The 24,738-nt window shown below is 37.4% G+C and overlaps 1 protein-coding gene across 1 annotated transcript in view; it reads left to right on the top strand.

The window, feature by feature from the left end:
- grik4 (glutamate receptor, ionotropic, kainate 4) overlaps positions 1-24,738 on the top strand; it is a 198,448-nt gene that overhangs the window by 82,455 nt on the left and 91,255 nt on the right. The window contains exons 5-6 of the mRNA XM_088011928.1: positions 4,157-4,335; positions 9,214-9,267. Coding sequence (XP_087868054.1) covers positions 4,157-4,335; positions 9,214-9,267 — 233 coding nt within the window. The remainder of the gene's footprint in view (positions 1-4,156; positions 4,336-9,213; positions 9,268-24,738) is intronic.

Here is a 24,738-nt window from a genome sequence, read left to right as displayed (position 1 = left end):
ACACGTTCTTTGAAATGCTGTGTTAACATATTAGCTATCTTTAAACAATCCACATGCAATTCAGTTTTTATTGTTATCACTATTTTTTCTTATTTCTTTAATGTGTCTGCAAAAAGACCTCTCTCATAAATGTTCCCTCTATCTACAGGCATAAGGTTCATTCATTTGATGAACAATTGGTTTTATTTTGCAGGAAACACATCTTACAAGAATCCAGCGCGCTGCATGTTCTTTCTTCTCAGTGTCTCTGTTGTTGTGCGTGTACCTTACAGGCGGAGCTGTCTGGCATTCTGAAACCATCTAATGTCACAAACTCGATGCGAAATGGTATTTGATGGCCTGTAAAACAGTAGTCAATGGATACAGGAGGCAGACCAGGAAGGCGGCGTAAAAAGAGGCTATTTCAAGCTCATCAAAGTGATTCAGTGTAATACAACAGCGGAAGCTGAATTGACAGCTTCCAGACACAGACAGGAAAGCCAACAGCAGCTGGGACTGATGTCTCAGGAGTAATCACATACAGGTTATATAAAAACAAACACACATACACTGATGTACTGCCACACAGACAGGCCATAAGACATTCAGACTGGGACATAATTATAGACTCTCTTAGATATGATGTCGGTAGCTGAGAAGCGCAGCAGCTGATGTTAATTTATTGGAGAAGATGAAGGAACGAGTTTGATAACTTGAAATAGCCTCAGCAAAATCGGTCTCCCCATGACGGATAAATTGCTCTGCTGTCACCATGGCAAAAATCACAATAAATATCTGTTGACGCCAAAGTGTAGAGGCAGGCAACTGTGGTAATGCAAACAGTTTTCTCTAAAGTCGTGTCCTTTCAGCGACTTTTCTGTATCAATATCGGGAAACTTTGCGTGAATGTGATGAAATCTGCCAAATTGTCAAGGTGAGACTTGTGAAGCTGTCTCGTATGCTGTGCTTTACTGCTCTTCAGATGGCTTTTTTAATCATGAAACGCAGCACACATTTCTTGAAAGCAGGGTGTTGTCATTGTTGGATGTTTTAATGATGGTAAACACGGAGGACGGGTGTGAAGAGACAGTTTTCAGATCAGAGCCTGCAGGTTTAATATGACAACACGTTTGCTTCCTTTAATATAAGCAATTAATTTATAAGTGACATTTATACTTCAGCTTTAATGAACACCGATTTAAATGTCAGCTTAAAGAGACTAAGTAGTTTCAAATAATATCTGCTTGCTTAGAAATGCGATCATTATTAAAATGTTTTGGTCAAGCAGTGTATGATTTGCATCATCACAAATTTTAAGATGAATACAACGTGCAGTTTTCAAATCCATCGTTCTGTCGTATACACAAGCTTGTCTTGCCGTCAAACATTTGAGATCCCAGTCGTTCATGTCTTTTTTTGGGTTCACATTTTAATTCAGGTTTTTGAACTTCAAGTTAAAGTCACAAAATCATAGCCAGCCATTAAAGATTTTCTGGTGGGAAGCAGAATTTATGTATTTTCCAGGGGCATAGTGCCATTTTATAGCACCATTCTATGTCACCTTTAGTTGTTATGAAAATGCTGATAAATACTGTATACATAAATATATAAATCAGCCATTGACACATTTAAGAAACTCTTTCCAACACATGAAGATGCTGAGGCAGCATAAAAGCTCTTGACCATCACACTGCCGATACGTTTCTCGCTATGATGCTCTTTTTCTGAAATTCTGGGGTTTTGTGAGGTGGGTCCTTTGTGAATGTTTTGGTTTGTTTAGTTTTTTTTTTCTTTTGGACTTATTCCTTTAGTACGTCAAGTTAGGTTTGCTCTGCTTTAGATATTCTTGAACCTACTGGTGGATGGTTCCCAAGTAGGAAGTTTCCCAAACCAGGAAAGGTTAAACACTACTACGGAGCTTCCCCTTTTGTAAAAAAAACAAAAAAACAAATGCTTTAACTCCAGGTTTTTTTGTTTGTTTGTTTGTTTGTTTGTTTGTTTGTTTGTTTTTTGAGTTTAAAAGCCTTTTGAAGGGCTTGGAAACATCTTGAAGAATAATAAAATTTGTGAAAAGCTGTTTCTCAACTGTTGTTGACTTTCTCTACAGGGGAGTAAGACGTGTTGCTTTTGGTGATCTTTCATCCTTCTTAGCCTGACTTCAGGACTTCTTGATTCTGTAGGTGTGGAAGTCACTATTCTTATAAAGATTCTGTGAAAAGCGAAATGATTGCTTTTTAATCAGGTTGGTCTTGATAGCTTTTATCCCTTAATAAATGGAAAAAAACAACAACTTAAAACCTCAGTTTGAATGTACTTAGGTTATCATAAAATATTTTAATTTGTCCGAGGATCATTTGAGGATTGCAAAGAAACAAAAGCCGAAGACATTTCAATGTTTGTACACTTGCAGTAAGAGTAAGTAATTTCAACATATTAATATTATTGTTGTACATTTTTTTTAACTTCCCATATACAACAATGAGGCTGAAAGATATTTTCCATCAGAATATGATTGAACTTAGTTAGCATTGCTTAATTTGCATAAAGGTTCCCCCTGTTTGTGAGTCACATCACACCTGTGCATCATGTCCTCTGTGCTTGGCACCAGAATACAAAACAGATGGGAAGAGCAAATTTCAAGGTCAGGTAAATACCAGCAGTGCAACCACAAATCTGGCCCTGACAGCCTTGTTCAGTTTGTATTTTTCCCATAGCACACCTTAAAAATGTGTTTATTCTCATTTATGCAAAATTAACTAATAAGATCACAGGAACGGCTAGTGTAAGACTGACTGCCAGGACTGTTTTGGTGGGACTGGCTTTAAGTGGGACACATTCGCTTACCTCATCCGAGTAATGAGTCCACCACAGTTTTTTGAGACTTGTGTTATGTCGCCTTTGATTCACACCAACTTAATGACCAGAATTTAACTTGGTGCAGATGCAGACTTGACAAAGCAGACAATTTTTGACATTGTCAATAAGTGGGGTCCCGTGGTTTCCACGTTGTGCAAAACAGTCAATTAAATAATCTGATCATTATGTGCACAATATAGAAGCACAGACATGCGCAGAATTATAAAATTCCCCAAAAACACAGGAAAAAGTTGTGCTTCTGTCTGTGCTGGACATAAACAAATGCAGAAGAGTGCTCATTCAGTGTTTTTGTAAAAAAAAAAAAAAAAGAAAGGGATATGTTTTGAGAAATGTATTTCAAACAAATCTGTATGTGTAGATTAGATTTTGTTTAAAACTCTTTTGTCTTTCGCCATCATAAAACACCTTTTTGAATCTCAAATGTGAGAAATGTATTTGTTGTTTACCTTTGGAATAAAAATATAACTTTGGCAGAACAGTCTTAATATAGAACACACTTGAAGGCTCAAATATTAAATATCAGGTATACTCAACAAAAGTTGTAAAATTACACAAATGGGCTAGAAATCAGTTAAACATTTTTTATTTTATTTTAAAGACTTTATGCTTTTCTTTCAGGGCTCTATTTCTTTGTCATGAAATTGTGATTAGACTGTGATAAAGTTTTTGCCATGTTCATCCCTATCAACAAGTAGAACCAATTCAATTTGCAATCAGCTGGCACATCTAGAACAGGCTTCACAAGGAGACTGCAACAATTGACTGTGTTGCAGTCAATTGCCAATGGTTGTCAGTTTAAGCAATGAATGAAGGTTCACCAGACCTCCAGGATGCCTTATAACTGGACCGAACAACAGTACCAGCATTTCAGGAAGTTTGATTGGAGTTGTGTTTTAGTTTTGCATGAGGGATTATTGTCGTGTCGGGCAGTTTGACATCTCAGATGTTATCTTCGCGACACTGTGCAGGGTGCATTGACATTTATGAGTGCCTTCATGTACCCTTTGTTTCCACCATCGTGTCACTGTGACATCTGTTCGCCCCAGTGAAGATAGTGAAGCAGCAAGGTGCTTAGGCTGGCTTTAAACTAGTGAGCTGGAAGAAAAGCTGCCATTGCCAATGCTTTTCTTGGTTGGAGCAGGCAGGAGCAGAACGAATGAAAAAGATAGTAAATCTGAAACGTAGCGCAGAACAAGACAAAACAAAACAGAACTAATGGAACAATGTTTGGAATGTTTTAAAATGTGTCGTCTTCTGACATGCGATCCTCACATGTGTTTTCTGCATGTTTCATCAACAGGCTTGTTGAACTTGGAGCAGCTGCTCAGACAGTTCCTAATCTCCAAGGAAACCCTGTCAGTGCGCATGTTGGATGACAGCCAGGACCCAACCCCTCTCCTGAAAGAGATCCGTGACGACAAGACGGCCACCATCATAGTGGACGCCAATGCCACCATGTCACATATCATTTTAGAACGGGTAAGTATATGTCACATAACGTTCATGTTATCTGTGACTCTACATGCTTGACTTGGCTTTTTACATATATCTTACAACATGCAAAGAAATGGCAAGGCGTATAAAAAATTTATTTTGCAACCAAAAAAGTTACCTGCAACAGGCATGTCCTTATTTTTAACCACAGAACTTTTTTTTTTTAAACTTTATTTTCAATATCACTCTAAATAAAGTAAATATAATTTTCAGTCTCAGATCACGAGATTGACAGAAAATTAAATAGTTAACCCTCTGGTTGTTTAGTCCCAGAAGGTCAGAAAAATAACTGAGCTGTGCACCGATGCAACACAAATCAGTTACGTCTAGTAATTATAAATGAGGACATCGACTCAAAGAAATAAAGTTTTAAACATTCTGTGGGGATTTGTGGACGACTGTGTCATAATCGATCAGGTTTTTTCCTCTTTCTAATGCGGAATAGAGCCAGGATTAAAACACATGTAAAGTGAAACAAAATGCTCTTTGAGTGAATTTGTTGGTTCCTTTTTCTAAAGGGACCTTTTTTACATTAAAATGTAAATGCAGTATGCAAAGCTGTAAAGCAAAAGAGCTTTCAGACAGTATTAGTTAGTCCACTTCCTGCCTCTGTGTATGAGCGACCTTTTTGTGCTTCTTTACTAATGGAATATATGAGTAGTTACTGTCTCAGAATATTACTAACACCCAGGATTTCACCATGAAGCGAACCCTCTACCTTTTAATGGACACACGGGTTCTGAAGAAGACGTGATCGCGTCGTTCCCCTTTTAAAGAAAAATGCTCCACATTGTTTCCTAAACTCAGTAAATGGATGTCTGGAGAGGAGTTAGCATTAAATGGACAGAAAAGGGGTCTAGAGGGAGAAGATTTTATTCATTTCTTTCATTCAGAAGCACTGTGCCGGTAGCAGCAGGAGTCCATACCGTCATGTCTCCTTTATGTTTTTGTCTCCTGCTCCTTCTGTTTGGAGTTTACTTCATTTTCCACACAATATATATTCATGTTATTTCCCCAAAATTTCACTTTGTATTCTGCTGTATATTTTTTTTTACCCACAGTGCCTTTAAAAGTATGTAAACAATTCAAACCTTTGGGCTGAAAGTAAACATAATCTAACATGTATTTATTATTATCTTCCCCTTACACAGGAACGGGTTGTGGAGTAGTAACACAAACAACCTGATCCTTTTTATCAGCTCTTTACTCCAAACTGTAGGAATACGAATTGGGGACATTTCAATGGAACAGCAGCGAAGTGCCAAGCAATCAAAGCAAGTCAGTTCCCACAAAGATAAGAATATGCAAAATATAAAGCAGAATAAAGAACTACATACTGTACAGTTAGAGCAAAAATTCAACATAAATACTGTATAGTTATAAAAAGCACTGAGTAGGTTAAAAATGTACAAAATGTGTATGTTGGCATTCAAAAGACAAAAAGTCAATAAGTTTGAATAAAAATTGTGCAACAGTGGAGATGTTATTCAGAATGAGCAAAGATGTGCAAATACCAGAATATATGGAAACACTTCTGAGTTTGCGATGGTTGTGGAGTCTGACAGCTTCTGGGAGGAAGGAGCTACAATAACTCTCCTTAGTGCACACAGGATGCAGTGGTCTGTTACTAAAGGAGCTCAGTGAGAGCTGTTCTTTGTTTTATATTCTCTTTGCTTGCACTGCAGCTATTGTTGCTTTTTTAATATATTTTTAAAATGATATTTATTTGGTGAATAAATACAATGCAAAAAAGAGGTGGAGGTTATGAGTGCTTGCTCATTGTTCACTTTTTTTGTTTTTATCACATTTCATGTGTTTACAATTAGTTTGTTGCCTTAATTGTTATATTTAATGGTCCAAAAGAGGATTTTTGTTTCTGAAAAAAAAAAACAATCTCAAAGCAATGTTATTCCTCCACTATTTATCTTTTTCTTTTATTTATGTTTTTTTTTTTTATCACGAATAGCTCTAAAACGTTATTTCTGTCCTCTACACTTCTAGTTAAGAACTACATGGGTATTTGACATTTATATTTGAAATTTTATATTTTATGAAAACATATACATAACCAGCGCCTCGGGAAATCCCAAGAAACAGCCGCTCTAGTGTGTATTAAGTCTTGTTTTATTCACAGACGACTCCATGACAAAGGCTCACTAGACAGAAGCTCACAGCCTTATTGGAAATGGAACAAAAGCTGAAAACTTCTAAAAATGTATATAAACCAGACAAAAGCTCACTGTTGTTTACACACCTTCCCAGTCATAGCTGTTGACAGTCAGTGCTGAGGGTTGGAGTTGCTCTAAATGAACAGCCTTTCTCCAACACCGTCTCTTAGCTCATCGGGTTTGGGGACGATTCATCTGAAGCTTTGAGGGCTGTTCTTTCAGACATCTGATTTGTAATGTGCCAACATTCAAATGGCCAAATCTACTCCATTTTTTATTATTATTTTTATTTGTTTGACATCATTAGAAAGCTTAGAATCCACACTTTTCAGAATCTGTCAATAACTCAAAATGCCCCCTGCGGAGACTTGTTCTTGGTTTTCTCTAGAAACTGCATCTCTGTGATGTTATCTGTACTGGTTTTCTCACCTGTAGGATGTCATGTTGGAAAAGAATATGAAATGGTAGTTCACTACTACCACTTCATATTCTTGAAGTGGTAGTAGTGAACTAGTAAAGCAAATATACTCTGTACCAATCTGCTCTATCCGTTGATTTGGTGGACAAGCTGATCCTGAGTCCATTGGAATTATTTTCAAACTACTGAATATATCATATTTTATGCTGCTGTAAAATTATTACTTTACCTTGTTTTGTTTGGGGAAACAAAACAGACTCTAACAGGTAAAATTAGTGCACAAAAATCCGTGTAGGACGGCGAAGTCCTAGCGCAAAAATTCGCGTGTCAGGTGGACGGAGCCTGGTGCTGCAAGGTTGGAGACCTTGTCCTGTTAGGCAACGGGGCCTGGAGAATACCCGTGTTAAACGGACGGCAGAGTCCGGCGACGACAGGCGCTTAAATTCCATAACAAAAATATGTTTTTGTCTTTTATTTTATTTTATTTTATTTTATTTTTCCAAAATCTCTTTCTCTTTCTTACTGTTTATTCAATGTCACATGCTGTTTTTATTTTGTTTTTTTTTAATTATGTAAAGCACCTTGAAATGCCTTGCTGCTGAAATGTGCTGTACAAATAAAATTTGATTGATTGATTGATTGATTGATTGATTGATTGATTGATTGATACAGCTGGCAGGCTCAATCAATGTGACTCTACATAAAAGCACAGATGTTGTTTCAGCTGAATAAACAAAGGCCTTTAGAGCTGTTTATATTGTAATAAATTGCATGTAGGTAAACTATTTCTAAATAGGTGACTCCTGAAGTCTGTTGGTTTTACAAGATTTTTACTTGGGGGAAGTAGTAGATTATTATACGCTACTCTCACTGCTCTTTATATGATATTTTTAAGAGGCAATCCTGTAGCAGATTGCTTTGAAGTCAAATCTGTGGTATAGCTCAGAGATGCCAAACATGTCAAAAAGTGAATGACTACAAATCTGCCAGTCTCAGACGGTCCTCAGGGTTTGTCCTAAATGAAAAGCAGGAAGCATTATTTAAAAGCAGTAAATGGGTTTCATTTTTCATCCTGTGATTGTTTTGTTTATGTTCCGCGCTCTCTGTGAAATCTGTGCAGTAACCATACATCATGACGTGAACCCTGCTGTATGTTGTTAAAAGCGGTAGTCACCCAAAGAAGATGTGTCGCGCATTGTTATATATAATTTTCTGCATCAGAAAGAAAACTGCTTTTCATCCTACAGCCTTGCTTTTTTTGTGTGAAACTAAAGGGTAAATGCCAACCAATAGTTGTCATATAGCTGTAATTAGTGGACGTAGTTTTAAAATGACAGTGCGCACTGTTTGAGGATACGTTGAGTTTATTTGGAGTTCTGTCACAAACAATTTATTTGCTGCTTTTCTGTAATATTTAGTAGCGTTATACTTCTTAGAAATTTATTTTCTAAACTTCTTTTTTTACACCTCATCTGAATATTCCTGATTCATAACTGAGTCTTGTTAACGGCACACATTCAGGAACATTCTTAGACATTAATAATTCTTCACTGACACAAAATCCTCAAATCATTTTCATGTTTGAGATGCTCATTATGCAAATTTTGAACATGAAAATTCTGCTTTAAAAAAGGGAAATATTCAAGGTTAAGCTTCAAATGTGGCACATCTGAGACGTGCATTAGGCTTTTTTTTTTCTTTTTTTTTAATTTAAGCTCTTTGTACCTACAAATGCAGTTGAAATTTATGGATTTAAGATTACCTGTCTGCCTAGCCTGATTAAACTAAAGTCGCCATCTTAATGAATTTCTGTTCAGATCATGTGTTTTAAGAAAATAATCTTCATAAAGTTCACCCTGCCCTTCGCAGCTGCTCCTCGCCGACTTTGATTTAATCAGACTGTGTGACAGCGTCGAGCAGCATACCAATGGAGCTCAGAAATTAATTGCTCCATCGAGAGGTTTCGTTAGATGATGATGCGTCAGTGCTTATCAAGATGTGGATTTGATCTGCATGCTCAGATGAAGCTCCAGTTACATGAGTCAGTGACCTCTCAACCATTTTCCTCCCTCCTTATTTTTTCCCTCGGAGCGTTATGTTTTGTTCTTCTCCGCCCCTTTGTGTGTCTGACTTTGAACTTCACACTGTTTTTTTTGTTTGTTTTTTGTTTTTTTTCTGCCAAAGACTCTCCTTAGTTTTGTTCTGGTCTTTGTAGATGGTTAATTTTTCTCACTTTTTACTCCTCTCCCTATGCCCTTCTTGTCTTTTCCCCTGCAGGCATCAGAGTTGGGGATGTTGTCTGTCTACTACACTTACATCTTCACCTCCCTGGTAAGGAAATGCATGGACATGTTGGCAATTATAATACAAATTTCACACCTAAAGGAGCACATCAATAATCTAACGCTGCACTCATGTAATGAATTACAACAGAAAACTTTAATTGGTACTCTACTTTGAATTAATGCTTCATTAGGAAGAGCTCATATAGAGGACTGATGGCATGGATTCATTACTTCAGAGTTAAATGGTTGATTTTCTACCTCATTTTGTTGAGCAGCATATTAGAGACTTGCTGTAGCGGCCACCATGGCTCCAGTCATTGAAGAGCATTTTAGCACCAAATAAATAAATAAGTGCTGGGACTTGATTAAGTTTTTAATCGAGTTAATAGTAGTCTGCAATAGATGATTTCAATTAATCACATTTTACTGGTAAACTATGTGTCAGCAAAATAAGCAACATTTTCACTTCAAAACCATTTTTGCTGCTACTTGGTTATTCAACCATCAGATTGTTGCAATGTGCTTTTACAGCCATTCAATTTTCAAGTGTTTTAGAAACCCCTGATAACTGAGGTAGCTTCTTTTTAAAAAAAATCTTTCTTAGAAATGAGGCATGTGGACTTTGACGCGACCATTGGAGAGGTCTGTGCTCGCTACATGTTTCACATTGAGATGTTGTTTTAGACGTCTGGCTCCTTTGTACACAACCTGCACATAAAAGTGGGTGAATTTCAAGACGCCAAATTGCAGTGTCACATTTCTTATGTTTATGTATGGAGCTTTTTTCTATCTTCTGTAGGTTACACTTGATTGCGCTATGAAGCAGCACAATTCTGGAATATACATAATGCCACTAAATTATTTAAAAATATGTTTTTTGCTGCTAGTACTTCTGGTGCTGCTGCTAACACTTTATTTAAGAATACAAGAGTTAACTAAACTTACTGGATAAATGAATGATTTTTTACTGTTCTCTTTCTTGTTGATTGTGATTTTTTTTTATGAATGCTTATTGGTAAAGTAGTGGTTTTGTTTGCATGGTTGAATGAACATTTCTTTCTAAACCAAAATATTTCAGTCTCAGCAGCTCTGTTCACATTATCTATTCTAGTTGTAAACCTATTAGGACATTTTGTCAGAGTTCTTCATTTGGGCTTCTTTGAAATTGTCTTGGTTTTTCGGAAACTTTGGCGTGATCTTAGTGGGATGATCTCCTCTGGGTAATAATCTTTTGATAATCAAGCCTGTGTTTCTCACAGCTCTGCTGCCTTTTGCCCTGATATATACCAACCCATTTATAGTATGTTGTGTTTTCCATCCGTCGACTGAGCTCTGTTTCTTGGATAAAAGAATAATTGATACAGCATCAATTCACAGCAGATTCAGTCTTGAGGCACCTAACTAGTCAAATAGGTCCAGTTGCTATTCAATTACATTTACCAGCCACTTTATTAAGTAAGCCTGTTTAGCAGCTTATTAAAACTAATGGCAGATCTGCCGATCACATGAGAGCAACTTACTACATTTAAATATCCAGATGGCTGGAAAGAGCATTTGTTGCAGCTTGATGTTGATGGAGAGGAAAAAGGACTAGAGGGAGTCTGAACATAGCGTGGTTGTTGATGCAGGCCAGTGGGACCTCAGTGTTTCAGAAACTGCTGATGTGCTTGTATAAGTCCCAAAATATCCACCGTGCTGCAGTTTTGAGGACAGTTTTGGCAGGTGGGTACAACGTGATAGAAAAGCAACATAAACACACATGTTACAACAAATATTGTGTGACTGAAACCATCTCTCAATGCAAAGCAAGTCACAGCTTGATGCAGATGAGGAATAGCATCAACAAGTGTTGATTTGTCAACGCTTGTTGACAAATCTTTCAGCTAATGTCAGAAAACCGAGACTATAAATCTGCATCAGTTTTTCAGAAACACAGCTGGCAAAATTTGAGTTCAGTAAGTTTGAATGTGTGTGGGAAATTGAGAAGATTGTTTGCACTAAAATCTAAGTATTGATGGAAAAGAGTGGAGGAAGCAGATATTCTGTTTATGCCCAGACTCATTACTTGAATTGGTTTACATCCGGTCAGGCTGTGCTGACCGGATGTAAACATTAAGCCACCCCTCTTGTGTTGGGATCTCTGTCTGAGACTTTAAATAAACAAATCACTATTACTTTTCCTTTTATTTTGACAAGACTCAATTGTCAAAAGCTGTTTTTAATAGCTTTTCCAAGTAAAACACTTGGTGAATATATTTTCGTGACTGCGCCAGCCGACCAACCCTCTCTTTAGCCGAAGCTAGCTGACCATCTCCAGTGAACTTGCAGTCTGGTATTTACTGTGTTGAGGGAAGGCCATCCATTCACAACTGGAAGAACAAGCAGTCCAAAAGTCATCTGAAGTAAGATTAGTCCATGGTATGGTTAAGGCTAAACCCCAAGATTTCAGTAACATAAGGTTAACGTCAATCCCTCTTAAAATGATCTTGATTAGAGTTGTAATTTCTTATTCATAGCTTGTTTCTGTTTTTTCTGCAGTGATAATTTCACACTAAGCTTAAGGACTTGATGCTTTCCTGTCTATATTTCTGGAGCTAAAGCAGCCTCCCATTGTCTTTGTAGTCATTAGTTTAATCATAAACATAAACATCAATTCTCCTGGACATGATCGAATGCTAATACTTCGAAGCTCAATTCGTCACTGATCGCAAATTATTCAGTGTTGGTCAAGAATCTTCTTTTTTTTTTTTCTAATTCTGTAACTTTGATCATTATCTAAATCATTCACATTTTTATTGTTGCTTAATTGTCTGTTTTATATGCGAATGAATAGCTTATAAAATTAACGATCACCCTGGCAGAAGTCTTGATGTGAAAATGTCATGAACCAGCAGACCCCATAATTCACTTTTTGAGATTTAGTTATAACCTTCAATCCGAACGAGCTTAACTTTGAGTAAAATTAAACAAAATAATTTAAGGAAAAATTTAATTTATGCCTTCTTCTTACCAGTGTGTTCCTTTTATATGACATGTCTTTAAAAAACTGCCTTACAGCGAAGTGGTGTACAGTTGGCCGTTAATCTGTGATGAAGCAGCCAAACATATCAAAGCTGCAGCCCTGCATTTTCTACAGGCTCAGATTACTCAGATGACGACTTGAGTGCTTGTCCATAAGGAGAGAAAAGGCTTCTTTTTCTTTAATGTAGGTTTATATCAGATCCACTCCAGAAAAAGGTCCCTGTCTCTGATGTTTTAGCATTCAGAGGGCTTGAGGTCAGCAGTGTTACGTTCTGAATGCTAACACTGCAGAAGCATACTGCCGCAGAGGGGCGAACTCAGTAGTTTAAGCTAGGTGAAACATGAACATTTAAATCGTGACAAACGAGAAACGTTGCTTGAAAGCAGCAAAGTAATTTGTCCCTCAGATGATAGTTTTATTTGTGCCTGGTCTGCTACATCTCCTTGAAAGCTGTAACATGACGTGAATCTCAGACAGGTGTGTGACATTGAAAAATTTAATCAGCAAAGGAATAAGTATCGTTTTTATCATGTGTGTCATTTATTTAACTGGATGGAAGTATGAGGCAGCATAACTGGCTAGAGTAGGCATGTGGTTCAAAACAAAAAATAAACAAACAGCCTTTTGTCTTAATGGGCTCAGATTTTCTGGACGCTTGTTTTGATTTATCTTTTGACATTTGACACGCTGCAACATATGGTCGGTCCTGAATACCATCCAGTTCTCGGATTGAAGTTTATACTGGAATATTGCAATAAAATTATGGGGTTACCGCAGCTTTCCTGCGAAAGTATTGTCCTTACTTATCTTTGTTTTAAACAATATTATGTATGAATGCTTGGGTTCATAAATAATAAAAACACCTTCTGCTTTAGAACGAATCCACAAAATATAAAATTGCATTTCTCTATCTTCCATAAATATTCATATTTTTTCTCTGCTCAGCAGGTATGAATAAAATGGAATTTTATCCAAAAGCAGACTTGATGGTGTGCAAACGTTTTTAATGGTATGAATTTCTGTAGCTTTTGTGAACTGCTTAACTTCAAAAGTCGGTGCACTGTTACATTTATAATATGTTCTCACAGGTGTCGGTGGAGAGTCCTGCCAGTCTAAGCTGTCCTTTTTCTGATAGATTGTTGGTCAAACAACATTTACAAAGATTAGCTTAGGTTGCACACTAGGAGGCACTAAAACAAGAAGCTGTCCAAAAGACACTAAAAATCTTACTGCACAATTTCGCTCCCAACACAGTATTTACACAGTGGTGATGGGGGTTTTATTTAATTTTTTTCTGTTTCTCGCAGCAAGAGCTGCACTGATCTTAACACTGCTTAAAGTTCGAGATCACACATGAAAACTGTCAGTTTTACTAAATGTTCAAATTGTGCATTAGAGTTTAGTTAAAAAAAAAGGCAGGCAAAGCAAAAGATGAATGATCTGAAGATAAAACTGAAAGGTTTTAATTATGCATTTGAAGCAATTCATTCACGCTCACTGATTTTCACAAAGTCCTTCTGCATGTCTTCTTGGATGTTTCTATTTTATATGACAAAGGAATGATTAGCATTGAGGTGGAGAGACATTTGGAAAGTATTTGTAATTGCGATGTGAAGCTGACCACTGATCTGAGGATAACATCTGCATTGGGTTAAGATGTGCGACGGTTATCTGAGGACCATAACGACGGTGGCTCAGAGAAAATCTGACTCTACAGTAAACTTAGCAGATAGCTGCTCCTTTTTGTAATTTAATGAGGTTCAAAACACTTTGCTCTAATAGCGCTGCTGAGAGGATTCATATCAAGCTGATTCATGACTCATTAAGCGTATGCTAGCTTCCTCCTCAACCCTTGAAATGCCGTCTTCTGTTCTCGCTCCGTTCTCCTTCAGCCGGCTTATTTTTTCTCACTTTACATGTTTTCACATTGTAAATAATCTTGCTTTTCTTCTGCTGAAGGACAGCCCACAGATCTTTGTGCTTTCAAAATAATGACCCATCAGCCACCCATTCAGTGACACCATTTTCCTAAACTAAAAAACAATCCAGCTATTGCTCTGTGAAGCACCATAACTTTAGCTGACATTATTTAATGATCAGCTGGGTGCCCTTGGCAGTCAGGGATGGCATGCAGAAGCTGTGAGATTAAAAACTGCTCAGCTTTTGTCTCTTTAGTTGTTGTAATTAGTGACTCATCCTAGTTATTGTGTTTTAAATGGCTCTGGCTCTTGCATAAATACACAGAAGAGGACAATGGCAACTTTCAGGATGCGCTTTCCCTCAGTTTTTCAGCGCTAATTGTACTTCTCCGGACATAACACATTGCATTCTTTGTTTGCTTTACCATCCGCTTATGAACGTGCATCACCATTTTATCAGGCTATCCTTTTCATAAACGCTGTTATGCCTTCAAGCAGCTTAAAGCCCTTTGAACAGGCAGCGTCCAACGTGATGTTCTCAGAGCATGACGTGCAACAAAAACGCAACTGAGTAGTTAGCTTTGTTTGATGGTGTTCTGCAGTTTCTTTCATGTTTTTTACCCTGTTGGCTTTTTGTTCTGTTTAAATTAAGCCCATACACTTTACCTGAAAGGTAAGTCTCGCTTTGTTCTAGGAATCTCTGTACACTCAGGTTTTATGCGGTGTTCATGACAAAAACCTGCTTTTGGGGTGCAGACTTACTCTGTATTTTGATCTTCTTCTGGTAGTTCTCTGCAGCTTAAATGTACTTTTTGAAGAAAATAAACAAATAAAAAAAAAGAGTCATTACACACTTTAGATTACCTGAAAAACTGTTTCCCACAAATTCATGATTTTGCATGACATTAGATTGTAAAAACTGTGTGCAAGGTAAAATTTTGAAAAACAAAAACAATTTAAATTCAGTTCTTGAATGAAAGTCACTTTGTATCTTATCTATTAGCAGTACATAAAATATGTCAGAGTTAAATAGAATAGTACATAATATGTCTCATTTTTTTTTTTTTTTTTTTTTTTTTTTTTTTTTTTTTTGTTGCTGCAAAGCACTCGTCTTTATTATTAGTAGATTTTAAATATTTTTTTTTGAAATGAAATGAAATGAAATTTTATTCGAACATGATACAAATATAAAAATAAAATAGTGCACAGTAACAAGAAGTGCATAAGAAAGAAGAGAAAATACAGATTTTTTTGTTTCAGTTAACATATCATGCTCAAAATGGGGTAGGAAGAAGTGAGAACTTATAAACTCCTACCCCCTAAACACTTGAAACTTTAGAGTCCTACTGTCATTAAAAAAATCACAATCAAAGTGGCAGTCAGAAGTAACAGTTACTAATATTTACCTATACATTTTCCCATTTTATGCTGGTTTGTCTTTCTAAACCCTTACACCAAGTTATCTGCAATACACACCTTATTGCTTTCTGTCACCCATATGTGTATCTATTGAAAATTACCTCTTTGTACTTTCTTTTGAATTGTGTTAAACTATTGCTTTGTTTTAAATCTTCATGTAACTTGTTCCATAACTTTACACCTTTAATTGAAATACAGAAGCTTTTTCTTGTTGTTCTAAAATTGCGGATCTTGAAGTTTGAGTGACCCCTTAAGTTATACCCCCCTTCTCTTTCAGAAAACGTGCTCTGTATGTGCTCAGGTAACAACTTTTTAGATACTTTGAACATAAACTGAGCCATTTTAAATTCTACAAGCTCGTCAAATTTGAGAATTCTGGATTTTATGAAGAGTGGGTTTGTATGCTCATAATAACCGACATTATGGATGATTCTAATGGCTCGTTTCTGTAGGACGGTTACCGGATGTAAAGAGCTCTTGTAATTAACTCCCCACACTTCACAGCAATATGATAGATATGGTAAAATCAGAGAGTTATATAGAATATGAAGTTTGTTGTTTGATCTTTAATCTTAGAAGATAATAAACACAACTCCATCTGCATGATTGATTGTTTGAGTTTGGCATCTTCAGCTACAAGGTTGTGTGGTAAGATTGTGTTTACAAATGTCCATCTAGCATTGTCTTTCAACTTTAAAAAAAACCCATACTTTTATTTATTATTTATAAATAAAAGTATAAATTATTTATTATTTCAGGGGGGGAAACCCCCCTGAAATAATATGGAATATTTTTTTATCATTCTTTCTATTTCTAAATCATTCCGGTGTGTCATGATTTTCTACGCTTTCATTTGTTCAAAAGAAAGCTATCATTATTCCTCTGTTATAAACCCAAGACCGGCTTGTAAAGCTCAGTGTTATGAGCCTTTTATACCTGCTGGCTATGGTGGGAAAAAATGTTTCATCTGTGTTGGAAAGATATACCGTTAATTTCCATAAATACAAACACCTCTGGATGCAATATAACCTTTTTTTTTTATCCACTCATCTCAGACCAACACAAGATATACTAAAATAAACTTGCAGATCTCCATGTGTTATCAACGTAAGAACTTGATCTCTTTTAATTAAGTGTGTGTGGGCAGGCGGTTTCACCTTCAGATGGCACCTAATTAAATTTTTGTAGAAGTGAAAGTTAAGTCCTGAACTCTCCAGATTGGAGTCGCTGGCCATTTAAAACCGTGTCGTAGATCTGAACAGTTACCGCATATCACTGCGTAATCTGATCAAAAGAACATTTAATCAATCCAAATTGCTTTCAAGAGTTTTTGGGTGCAGTTGTAATCCCAGGAGGGTAAAAGTGAGTTAGAGGTCCCACCGTGTTTTGATAAATTATGATACAGTAGTCATTGGTTTCAGAGCGGGCTATTTTAGGGAGAGTGAACTGCTGGTTATTTAAGCTTCAAAGGTGCTCTAGATTTATGCTCCTAATATTAGGTATTTGCATGGAAAGATGCTATCCTTAGTAGTAAGAGTCTGAACATTATTTTCAAATCAGCCTTTCGCTTGCCTTCTAATGTAGACATAAAATCCCCTTGTTGGAAAAAAGACGGTTATTTATGCATTTCATGCTGTGTAATTGTTACAATATTTCATGGATGCAGGTAAAAAAAAAGGGAATAACTTGAGTGATTTATACACTGCTTTCATGCCACAGCAACAGAAACGTGCCTTCAATTAAATGTAAAAGTAGGAAATGTAAAAGTAAATGTAACCACTTATCTGTTTTATATGATGTTAAATCTTAAGATGTTCGGGGCTCATGCCGCATTGTTGTTTCATGGTAAGGAATTTCTATTTATACAAAAAAAAAAAAACTTGAAGCTAGAGGAGAACTGGATGCCAAAACATGAAAAAACATACCACTGAGTCAACAGAGAACAGGCTGACAATTATGAAAAGGAAACTCCTGGGCTTTATTAAACCCGTATCTTAGCTGGAAATGAACTGAGAGAGGAGAGCTTTCCTCACGTAGCTACAAGAAGCACTGAAGCCAAATAGTTTAGACAAAATAGCAGGAAGTAGGTTGTGCTGACTTGATAAGTTACAATTCAAATTTTTGTTGATGAATAAAAAAGTCAATTTGGAAGGTTTGCCATAAATTAAATCACGTTATTTTCCAGATGTTAACATAAAGAATTAACTTGTATTTCTGAAAATGTCTTAAAACAGAACTGACTACATACAATGTGGTGGACTGTAGGATTTGTACGCTTCTTTCACCAGTCATTAGTAGGATTAGTTACTTGAACATAGTAATCTGAAAAGTTACATTTATTGATAAATACATGCATTTCTAAAGAGGATCAGGTAAGATTTAAGGATTTGCAGCAAAATAAGTCATAACATGATGCATAGCAACTGACTATTAACTCTGTGGAGCTACAGAAACTTTTGATTATAGATGTTCATAGTTGACTAGCAGATCGTTCAGGCCTGTACACATGAATCATTCTTAATTTTCCATCCTGTTTGCATCCTGCTCTCCCTTCCCCATCCAGATATCTGAATTCTGTTCGCTCTACTTTGTCCAGCCATTCACTACTCCTGTCTTCCTGTGCTGACACTTCATCTGTATCTGCTCCTGACAACTCTGACTAACGATCTGCCACACTGCTCCTCTGCCTAATCTGTTTCCCCTGAATCATCATCTCAAGACGCTCATCAGTGTCTTCAAGTGGCCGGCCATCTCCAGTCTTGATTTTTCTCTTGCCCACTAACAGATTTAACTTCCAGCTGTAGAAAATGCTTTATTTTTCTTCAGCTGATTTTTTTTTTGTTGTTTGTCTGACTAGTGTGATGTGAAGAGCTGGATAAGGAAGTAAGGTTAGGCAAGGGTAATTTGTTTCGCCCGTCATCACTGAGCAGAATGTTGACCTTCTTTTCATCGTGCTCCCATGTTTGAAGCTACATCATGTGCAATTGTATCGCCCTGTTTCCATTATCCATACGTTCTTCCATTTTCTATACCCACTTGTCTGTGCAGTCACAGGGAAGATGGCTCCCTATGTGCAGCAGTCGTAGAGCAAAAGGTCTCCAGTCCATCACATGGCAACACAAGCCATGTTTCCATCCAATTGGCACTAGAATTTTGAGCCAACTTTAAAAAATGTTGCCAAAAAAAGAAAATGTGAATTAGTCATGTTTCCATCTACTGGTTTGGAACGAATCAGCCAGGCTACATACTTCCTCAGAGGTTAATGCTGCTCATTGGTGTAATAAATAAGCTGCAGAGTTTGCAAACTACAGAAAAATCTCAGAAAAATCGAGTCCCTGCTCTCTGAGCTGGAAGTTCACGATGTCAGAACTTCGGCACATGTAACTCGTGTGTTTCCAAATCCCCTTTTGCGCATTACGCCCTTTTTGGGAAAATCCAGAAACCACCTCAAGGAAGCTTAAAAACTTTTTTATTTAGAATTTTGCCATTTCCTTCAAACATTTCCAATCTGATACCTCAAAATGCACATGAAGAAAACACAGATGGAAACACGGCTTCAGAGACGCTCAGGACAGACAACCATGCACGCACTCACTCATACCTCAGGGCAATTTAGAGATCCCAATTAACTGTGTTTGAACTGTGAGAGGAAGCCGCAGTACCTGGAGAGAACCCACACGTGAGTGGGTAGAATATGCACAGCCCATACAAAAAGACCCTGGGCCAGCATTCGGACTTATGACCTTCGTGCCGCAAGCAACAGTGCTAACAACCCTGCCGCTGTGCAGCGCCTTCTTCCATGAAATTTAGTTTTATAGCTTGCACATTTAATTGTAAATAAAAAGCAAGTGAGGATTTAGACGAGGTCCCTGTGGAGAGGATTGGTGAGAGTTAAGCATCTTTTTCTCATCCTTATTAAAAGAGCAAATTATCATCAGACAAAGCTCCCCGGGGTGAAGATCGTTCTTTTTTTTGCTGCTCATCGTTTTTTAAAAGCTGTTAAATTCAACTTGTTACATGTTGTAATGGTCTCTGAGATTTGCTTTGAACTCCTTACCAAATTAGCTGCGCTCTGAGATTTCAGGGGCTTTGGGCTTAGATAATGAAAAGTAATTCTTAACCTGCAAATTACTTTTTCTTGATGATGCTGATAAACTTTAGACAAACAGGTGACTGAAGTGAAGAATTCCTTCCCCCGTTTTTTAGACTTTGGCTCGTCAGAACCAAAAACATGAATGTATTTTACTAGGACTTTAAGTGAAGGACCGACACAATGTAGCACATAACTACGAATGGGAAGAGAACGATGGATTATTTTCACATTTGTCCTAATCATAAAAATTTGAGTGTTTATTGTGCATTTATTAGCCACCCTGAGTCAATGTCTTTGCTGAAATTTCAAGTCCTTTGAGGTCTGCCACTGCGAGGTTTGCACATATAGAAATAGATTTTTTTATCCATTCTTGTTTACAAAATTTCACAAATTTAGCTACATCTTATAGCGACTGTAATCTTTAAATTTTGCTCTGGTTTTATTCATGTCACCTTGTTGGAGGGTGAACCTTTGGCTCAGACTTTTTTTCACTTTCTGACCATGTCTCACTGTGACGATGGTGTTTTTTTGGGTGTTAGTTTTTCCCCACAAACCATCTTGCATGTAGCTCAAACCTTTCAGATTCATATTAACAAAGTGGCTTCTTGTATTTGTGCTCATCTTGGTTACATTTGACAAGCTGCACAGGGGACTATAGCTATGGGTTTGGCCTCCATTATGTTTCAACAACTTTTTCATAAAGGCCAGATTTTTGGAGAGCACCATCAGTAATTATACTTTAAGCAGATGTACCCATCTTGCAGTATGTTTTCAGGTGTGCTGTACTCTTCCCACTTTTGGATGATGGATTGAGCACTGCTCTGCGATGTGATGAAAGCTTGGGTTATTATTTTATAGTCTAACCCCACTGTAATCTTTTCCACAACGTTTCCTCTGATGTGTCTGGTGTAATCCTTGGGCTCAATGATGCCGTTTGTTCTCTAATGTTCTGTAATAAATATATGAGGCCTTCACAGAACAGATCCATTTGTGAGCAGGTGGAACGTGCAAAGTTCATCCAAAAAGACCGTACACCGAATTCTGAAGGCATTTTCTTGCACCTGATTTTATTTCAGATTCTTTTTTTTTTATTATTATTAAAAAAATTTTCCACTTCACAATCATCCACTACAAAAATTTGATAAAATCCATAAAATGTTGTGAAAGAAAGAATATGAAAATGCTCTAGCAATATAAATACTTTGGCAAGCTCTTTGGGATGCATCAAATTTTATTTTCTGTTGTAAATCACTCAGGATCTTTATATCTGATCCTCAAGGACCACTTAATGTTAGGTTAATGTTTTCAGATATAAATCCACAACTTTAAGAGTTTTGGTGGGCAAAAAGAGACTGAGAAATTCAACTGGGTTTCTACAGCTTTGTGCTGTGAGAGGAAAACTTTGTCTCTGGGAGAAAAAGTTGTTCACATGATTACACACTCCACCATCACCAGACCCACCCTCCTCCCCCCTCACACACACACACACACACACACACACACACACACACACACACACACACAGGCAGATTCTCCACTCCACAGCCTCCGTCTAAGTGATTTGTATCCTGCGATCCAAACCTCTCTGTTGGATTGAATAAATCACATCAAGTTGCGAGTGACTCATCCTATGTTGACGGGATGCCTAATGTCATTTGAAGGTTAGATGAGCACGAGATTGGGCCTGGCAGCGCCCCGTGTGGCCCACTTTCACTTTGTGATGTCATTTTGAGCCTTGATGCGAGGCTCGCAGGCTCACTTTCTCTCACGCACAATCAAGTCCACGCAAAACAATCAAAAACACGCTTTGACACGTGGCGTCGGCTGACATATTATCCCCTCTGCAAAGCGGGGGCCGTCCATTCCACCCCCTTCCTGCACTCTCCACCCCGCGCCTGTTTGTTTTGTTCTCCATGTTCCATTTCCTCTCCACACACCCATGATCCCTCCTGTCACTGCGTCGTCGTCATGCATCCTTGCCTGAACGTCTGCTGACATTTCCTGGCTGTCACACACACACACGCAAACACAAATGATAAAACTTAAATAAATAAACTCGTAGTCCCCTCCTCCCACCCCTTTACCCGGAAACCCTTTCCTCACTCATCCATACCAGTGTGTAACGCCTTGGCCTGCCTGTATGTGCTCCTCATGGAAATAAGCTGTATTGTTTTGGTGTTGTTTTGAAAATACTTTTAATTAAATCCAGTTTAATTTAGCTTTATTTATATAGCACCAGACTACAACTAAACCTGCCTCAAGACACTTTGCTATACAAGAACGTTCAATTCCCACCCAACTGTTTCTGTTTGATTTTAATTAATATCACAGCAATTCATTCCAGTACAATCAGATCTGATCATTCAGGATCCCCAAATCCTCAAACGGCTGATATTCTGCACATTTTAGATGTTATTGCTTCACCTTACCAGATTCAAACAGTTTCGTTACCTTCCCAGCATATTATCAAGTTCTACAGATCCCTGTTAATGACATTTTAATTTCAATCATTTATATTGAAGCAGAAAAACAGATAAGAAAAAAGGCAGGGCACTTGAGGACAGGAACTGGACGCCCTTTAAATAGTCAGATTCATATTTATGAATATACGCTCACTGACCAGTTTATTTGGTGAACCTGTTTAATGCGTATCGCACAAAAGCAAATCATATGGCAGCAGCTCGATATATTTAAGCTTCGGCCAGCATAAATACGGAAGTTCAAACAGAGTATCACGGGTAATATGGGAGAGGAGATTTATAAGTGACTTGAAATGTGGGTTGTTTGTTGGCGCCAGACAGACGGCGCTGAGTATTTTACAAACTGATGATCTACTGGGATTTTCACACACAGATTTACATAGAATGGTCCTTAAAAAGGGTCCAGGGAGCTGCGGCCGTGTGGACGAAAATACCTTGCATATGGGGGGGAAGACAGACTGGTGCAAGATTACAGAAAGGCTCAGTCGGTCACTTGTTATAACCAAAGTATGCATAATATCACCTTTTTTCTTTTATTAGGAGGTTGGTTATCGTTGCTCTTGAAGGAATGTTAAAACTTTGCTCCATGAAGTGCATTAACTCATGACAGCCCACAAAATCAATTGTTTCTTATCACCGTGTCTTCTTCTTCTCTCATGTTACCATTTGTCTGTGCAATGCCCTCTGCTTTTCTGTCATCACATCATCGTCTTCATAGGATGTCAGTGATTTTGGGCTGAAAAGTTAACGCTGATGTATTTCAAAAGACAGATATGCGTAAAGTGCATTTTCCATCTCACACCGGACTCCGTTTGGACTGCTTCACTTTTCTGTTCTGCTTTGCCTCGGCCATCTTTATTGCTCTTATCAACAGGCTTCACTTCGGAATGATAAGCGGCGCCCTCTTCTGGATGGAGGACACACTAAAACGTTGAAAAACTTCTAAATGGACGCTAATAAATCATGAATAATTAATCCTAAATTGATTAATTGTTTGCATCTGTAATTAGGAAGAATTATCATCAGCAGGTTAGTGCCTTTTGTAATTTCCCCTATTTCTTTTTTCTAGCACTCCTCCTTACTTTTGTCATCCTCCATCTTTTCCCACTTTTCTTTGAGTCTCTCCAGGTGTGCACAGTTGAATTGTATTGTTTATTCACGTCAAATTTATTGCTCACAAAGAAGAAAAACATCTTCGCCCACATTTCCCGAAATGTGAATGCGCAGACATGTTCCTGTAAATAAATGCAACAAACACTTGAATTTTACTGTTCCCTAAATGCACTGGGGAACGTGAGATTTATGTCACCAAAATAAAAAAGAAAAGGAAAAGTCTTGTCACTCAAACAGTTTCAGGGGAGCAACCACTGTGACTGTGAAAGTGATTGGGATTTAATTAATTCCCCTCCACGGCTTATGTAAAGTTCATATTTCGCTGTTTAGATGCAGAGTTTGAGAATCAATCAACTGAGTAATAGAAAAGGTAATAAGCTGCACGAATACTGACAACAGAGAGCTGCATCCAGGCAAAATATAAACCAATATTATCATTATGTCTCAACAAGCATGTCTCACCGAATAATGTTTCCCCGCTTTTCAATCCTAATGCCGAGACGACATGTCATCTTTGTTAGGGTCTGCTCTGATTGTGCTCCTGCTATTGAGAGGTCTAAAAATAAACACAGACTCTTCTGCAGTCAGGTAAACGCATCATTCTGCTGCTGTAATTGACTCCAACTTTAGGAACCTCTGTTGATGTGTGTGCTTAATTTTGCAGTTTTAAAACCTGTCTGGTTTGGTTTTGTTTCAGTAATCTTCAAATGTATCTAAACATAAGCAGCGAAAAACCCCAAATGCTGTCTGTTGCCTCTAAACAATTAGTTTTGTTCCTTAATTTTGTGTCACTTCTAAATCTTTTTATCACTTTACATAAAACATAATTTAATCTTTAAAGTCCTAAAGGCAAGTTTTTGTCAGGTTTCATAGAAAAAGGAAACAAACATTAAAGTGTGCATTTAAAACAAACTGTTCATCAATTTTCTGGCATTTACTTTGCTATTGCAAGCAGCAGTCATGGCTGGGTCCTTTGGATACGTCGAGTACAACTGTGGCTTTTATAGCTTTTTATGAAGCTGTTATTATTTGCTTGATGAAATACTGACCAAACAGAACATTTCTCTAATACGTCCCCAATCTTTTTTCCTTTTTTTGTGTGTCAGTACTATAACTCATTTTTATGGCTGTGGTTTGATCTAAAGAGTTAGCAAGGGGCTGTTTGACTAGGACAGGCAGCTAGCTTCACACTTTTATTTGTTTTGCTTTGTTCTGGCAATGTGTACATTCAGGTGATGTCCAAGTTATTGATTAAGTTTGATCCACGGTATTGACACAAAACTATTGTTCTGTGTAATTTTCTTCCTCTAACTTAGAAACGATGTTTCCAGACACTGAAGCATGTTCAATCTTTATATCTTGTTTGTCCTCTCCATGCACTTGGCAGTGGTCTCACTTTATCTTCTACCTTTTTTAAACTTATGTACATAGAGATGTGCATATAAACATTCTGAATTGCCTCTTAGGCTGC

The sequence above is a fragment of the Poecilia mexicana genome, unplaced genomic scaffold, assembly GCF_051168715.1.
Source record: "Poecilia mexicana isolate PSO_F unplaced genomic scaffold, ASM5116871v1 scaffold_13, whole genome shotgun sequence".
In the NCBI taxonomy this organism is placed as follows: Eukaryota; Metazoa; Chordata; class Actinopteri; order Cyprinodontiformes; family Poeciliidae; genus Poecilia; species Poecilia mexicana.
This window is presented reverse-complemented; position numbering and strand designations above follow the sequence as displayed.